A 4,217-nucleotide genomic window follows, 5' to 3' on the forward strand; every position below is an offset into this window, starting at 1 on the left:
CCCGAATAAATTGTTCATGTTCAACCAACTCTGTCAGCTCGTTTTCATGTTCAGCCTTCACTCGAACCTGTTTCGGCCCATAACCGAACTCGCTCGACACTTAAGTCTCGACGTGAGGTCGTTTCCTCCTTTCTTTACCTCTTTCTTCCTCTCCTTACTCGCTAGATTGTCGGACCCGCTGGTCAGCCCAATCTCGTTCTTCCGTGGGCAACCTGGACTCAAACATGAGTCCCAGCCCGATGCGCCACCGTGTCCTTATTCTCGTCCGAGTCTGAGCCTAGCACGAGATCTCCAGGTCTATTTAAATGCGCCCTGCACCTTCTGTTCCCCGTAGCCTCTACGTCTCCCCCAGCGCCGCCCTAATGCCGCACGTCACCGGCCCTAACCTCCCCCATGACTCCCTGCTGCTCGTGCCCTTCTTCCCCGCGTCACCCCCCTGCGCATGCCCTTCTCCCGAGCGCCGCCGCCCCTGAGCCCTCGTCTCGCACCCCTCAGCGCTCCTCCCCGCCCTGCGCCCCTGTAGCCATGCCTTCCTCCTGTTATCATGCCTACGCAACCCCTGGTCGATTGCCTGTGAAGTTTGGAGTCTTCGTTTCGAGGATAAGCTGTATAATTCTGATAATCTTTATAGTCTTTTAACTCTCTTTTCGTGATACTGTTGCTGATTATTCACTGATGAACTCACTGTATGTATGGAACTTGATCCTGACATACATATAGTTATACATTCGGTTTTGTCCTTAAAAACTGGATGTGACACTTTTCCAATTGGTACCAAAGGTGGCCTTAGGCACTGGGTAAAATACTCAGTGTCCTAGACCGAAATTTTCTATCTTGGTTCTCTAGTACCGGTTGAAGAACCGGCACCAAAACCGATTTTCAACGTGCACCAAGGGCATATTTTTCCAGTAGTGAGCCTTTTCTAAAGATTGTCATTCTAGGAATTTGATGGGTATCGAGATCGAAGTTATAATAAATTCCCAAAAACACTCCCGCACCCTGAAAGTGTCAAGCCATCACAATAGTTCTACATTACCTTTGCCAAAAGTTTAAGGAAAAAGTACACTCTTTGCAGACTGTCGTCAATCCTTCGCCAATAAACACTTACCGATAACCAAGCCGGCTAGAAATACTAACATACTGTATTCTCTCAAAAGAAAAGGACATATTGGCTCTACAAAATGATACACATGGTCGACAACACGACATCAGGCCTGCATCGCCAGGTGCTGGAGCGCCCGGGGCACCGGCGGCACGTGGACGTCGACGACTCCCTCCAGCGCCTGCACGACCTGCGCCATGGTCGGCCGGTGCTCCTCCTGGTCCTGGATGCACCAGCACGCCACCCTGCAGGCGCGCCCCAGCTTCTCCTCGCTCACGTTGCCGTGCAACCGCGGGTCCGCCACGGCGGCTGCGTCTCCCTCCGCCAGTCTAGACGCGGCCCAGACAGGAAAGAATATCGAGGGACGCTGCCCAGCATCTGCATCGTCGTCGCTGTTGTGCCCCGTGCCGTAGCACTCCGTGTTGCGCCGCCCTGAGATGAGCTCGAAGAGCACCATTCCAAAGCTGTACACATCTGCCTTGGCACTGATCGGTAGCCCGGAGATCCACTCCGGCGCAAGGTACCCTATGGTGCCCCGCATCGTCGTCAGGACCCGGCTGAAGTCCCTCCCCACCAGCTTGGCCATCCCAAAGTCGGCGATCTTCGGGCACAAGTCCTTGTCCAGCAATATGTTCTCCGGCTTAATGTCACAATGTATGATGCACTCACGGCAGCCTTCGTGCAAGTAGGCCAGCCCCCTGGCGATGCCGAGCATGATGCCGTAGCGGTCGTGCCAGCTCGGGCTAAAGCCGCTCCTGAAGAGGTAGATGTCGAGGGAGCCATTGGGCATGTACTCGTAGACGAGCAGCTTGTCATGGCGCGACGAGCAGAACCCGAGGAGGCGGACGAGGTTGACGTGCTGGATGAGGCCTAGCGTGTTCACCTCCGTCCGGAACTGCTTGTCGCCCTGCCTGAGGCCCTCAAGCTTCTTGACAGCCACTTGGGCGTGCCTGTTCACGACGCCGCGGTACACCGCGCCGAAGCCTCCGCCGCCCAGCCTCTCCGAGAAGTTCTTCGTTGCGGCGCGGAGGTCGCCGTAGCTGTACACTACCAGGGAGGACTCCTTTTGATTTCCCATTTCGGCCTGCCTTTTCCTCCTGGATAGAAGGATCCAGGCTGCCAGTGCAGATGCGCCCAGTGCGGCAAGGCAAGCCAAAACGATGCCAAGAACAAGCCACAGGTGCCCGTTCTTCCTGTTGGTGCCGCGCGCACGTCGGAGCTCAGAATCCGACAGCCGGACATACAAGCTCGAAGACGAGCCCCCGCCGTCCACGTAGAGCTGCTGAACGTTGCGGAAGCCACCGTAGATGACGGCGCAGCCACCGCTGCCGGAGAAAGTGTAGGCCTCGCAAGAACAGTTCTTCAAGCAAGCCGACTCGCACTTGGCTTTGCTCTGGGCACTCACAGCGAGCGAATCGTCGGTGAGGTTCATGTACGGGATCTCGATGAATCCGTCCGTTGATCCGTTGCTCGCACACTGAAGCGATGCACTCCTGTGGCAACCACCGCTCCAGTCGTTGAGGCCCCACTCGCGCTCCGCCGCCGGTGTGAACCCAGGTGGGCACTGGCACGGCGGCTGGCTCCTCTGGCTGCAGATGCCGAAGGCGCCGCAGAGCGCGTACACGTCGCACTGCACGGTGGGCGCGGCCCAGAAGAATTGCCAGCTCTGGCTGTAGGGGACCCAGATGTACTGCTTGATCTGGCCGGTGAAGTCGAGCACCATGCGCGTGATCGTCGCGTTGTTGTACAGGACGCTGGTGATGCGCCGGTACGCCGGCGTCTCCACGTACGTCTGGTTGAAGAGCACGTTGTTCACCGCCTCGGGCATGTTGGCAAAGACACGCCCCGTCCAAACGCCGCTGCGCCAGTATGCGCGGGATCCGTTCCAGAGGAAGAAGAACTCGCTGCTGCCGTTGGGGTCCACCGTGCAGGTGAACATCCCGGGCGCGGGATCCTCGGCGTTGCTCCACGACGTCAGCGTCTGGTACTCGCCGGTGAGCTTGTTCTCCCCGAGCCACCCCTCCGGCACCAGCGTGTCCGTCGGGTGGTCGAAGCTCTGCCACAGCACGTTGGACGAGTTGCCCCCGTCGAGGAGGACCAGGTTGCCGTTGTCGCGCATCACCGCGAGGTTCGACCCCGGCGACGATGATACTGACGACGAGGACGACAGGTTTGACGACCACACGATGCCCCGCGAGGCAGAGGAATTGCTCAGCCCGACGAGCTCAAGGTTGCCGTCGTCGGGGGAGACCCGGAGCTCCGCCGATGCAACTCCGGACAGGGGACTGGCACGGTTGGCGATCCAGACGACGGTCTGCACGGGAATGTTCTTGTACCAGATACCAAGATAGAACCGGCCGGAGGCACGGGGGCTGAAGAGGCCGAGCTCGAACTTGCCCTGCGCCGAGACCACCGTCGCGTTGCCCCGCAACGGCTGCCGCGCGGAGACGGTGTCTCCGGCCGCCGCCACGCCCGGACAGGAAAACGCGAGGACGGCGAGAGAGGCAAGGACGGCAAGTGACATGGTCGCAGGTGGATTCTGAGGATTGAAGATCAGATGGCAGGTGTCATCGCAATTGCGGTACGAAACTACTATATACGAATGACTTGCAAGTAGTGTACGTAGTTCTCTACTTCGTAGTCTAGGCGTCGCGTAGACGTCACCAAGGACTATAGGTCTATGCAAGCCACCGTACCCATGGTCAGCGTGCAAAGTTTTTGGTCTAGTTTGTGTGTTCCAACGCAAATCAACAAGGACAATAGTGAGAACGAGGTCAGCGAGAGTCGTCGGGCAGTTGGTATTGAATGAATCCTTACGTGACTATGACCTGTGCGGACACAGGACAAAGTGTGGTAGTCCGGTGACGCAAGATACCCAATTTTGTCTGCAGTTGGATTATTTACCGTGTCACGACTTCTGAATTGTATGGTTGGATTCGCGTTGTCGCTCATCTGTAGTTGAAGAATGGTGCTAGTGAGTCTTTGCTGCCGCTTACCTTGCCTTGAAAAGGATGACATTTCAAAGGTAGTTTAATCGATCATGTGAACGGCCTCTGAAAATGTTCATTATCTTAAAAATGTTTCCCTTTTTCTAATTAAGTTGAGTTTAGCAATG

General features: G+C 56.8%; 1 protein-coding gene across 1 annotated transcript; it reads right to left on the bottom strand.

Moving 5' to 3' along the window:
- Positions 1-1,043: 1,043 nt before the first annotated feature.
- Positions 1,044-3,626, bottom strand: LOC112895185 (G-type lectin S-receptor-like serine/threonine-protein kinase At2g19130). The gene has a single exon (XM_025963105.1). The coding sequence runs from the start codon at positions 3,624-3,626 to the stop codon at positions 1,209-1,211; it is 2,418 nt and encodes an 805-aa protein (XP_025818890.1). The 3' UTR covers positions 1,044-1,208.
- Positions 3,627-4,217: the final 591 nt, after the last annotated feature.

This window comes from Panicum hallii, chromosome 5 (genome assembly GCF_002211085.1).
Source record: "Panicum hallii strain FIL2 chromosome 5, PHallii_v3.1, whole genome shotgun sequence".
NCBI lineage: Eukaryota > Viridiplantae > Streptophyta > Magnoliopsida > Poales > Poaceae > Panicum > Panicum hallii.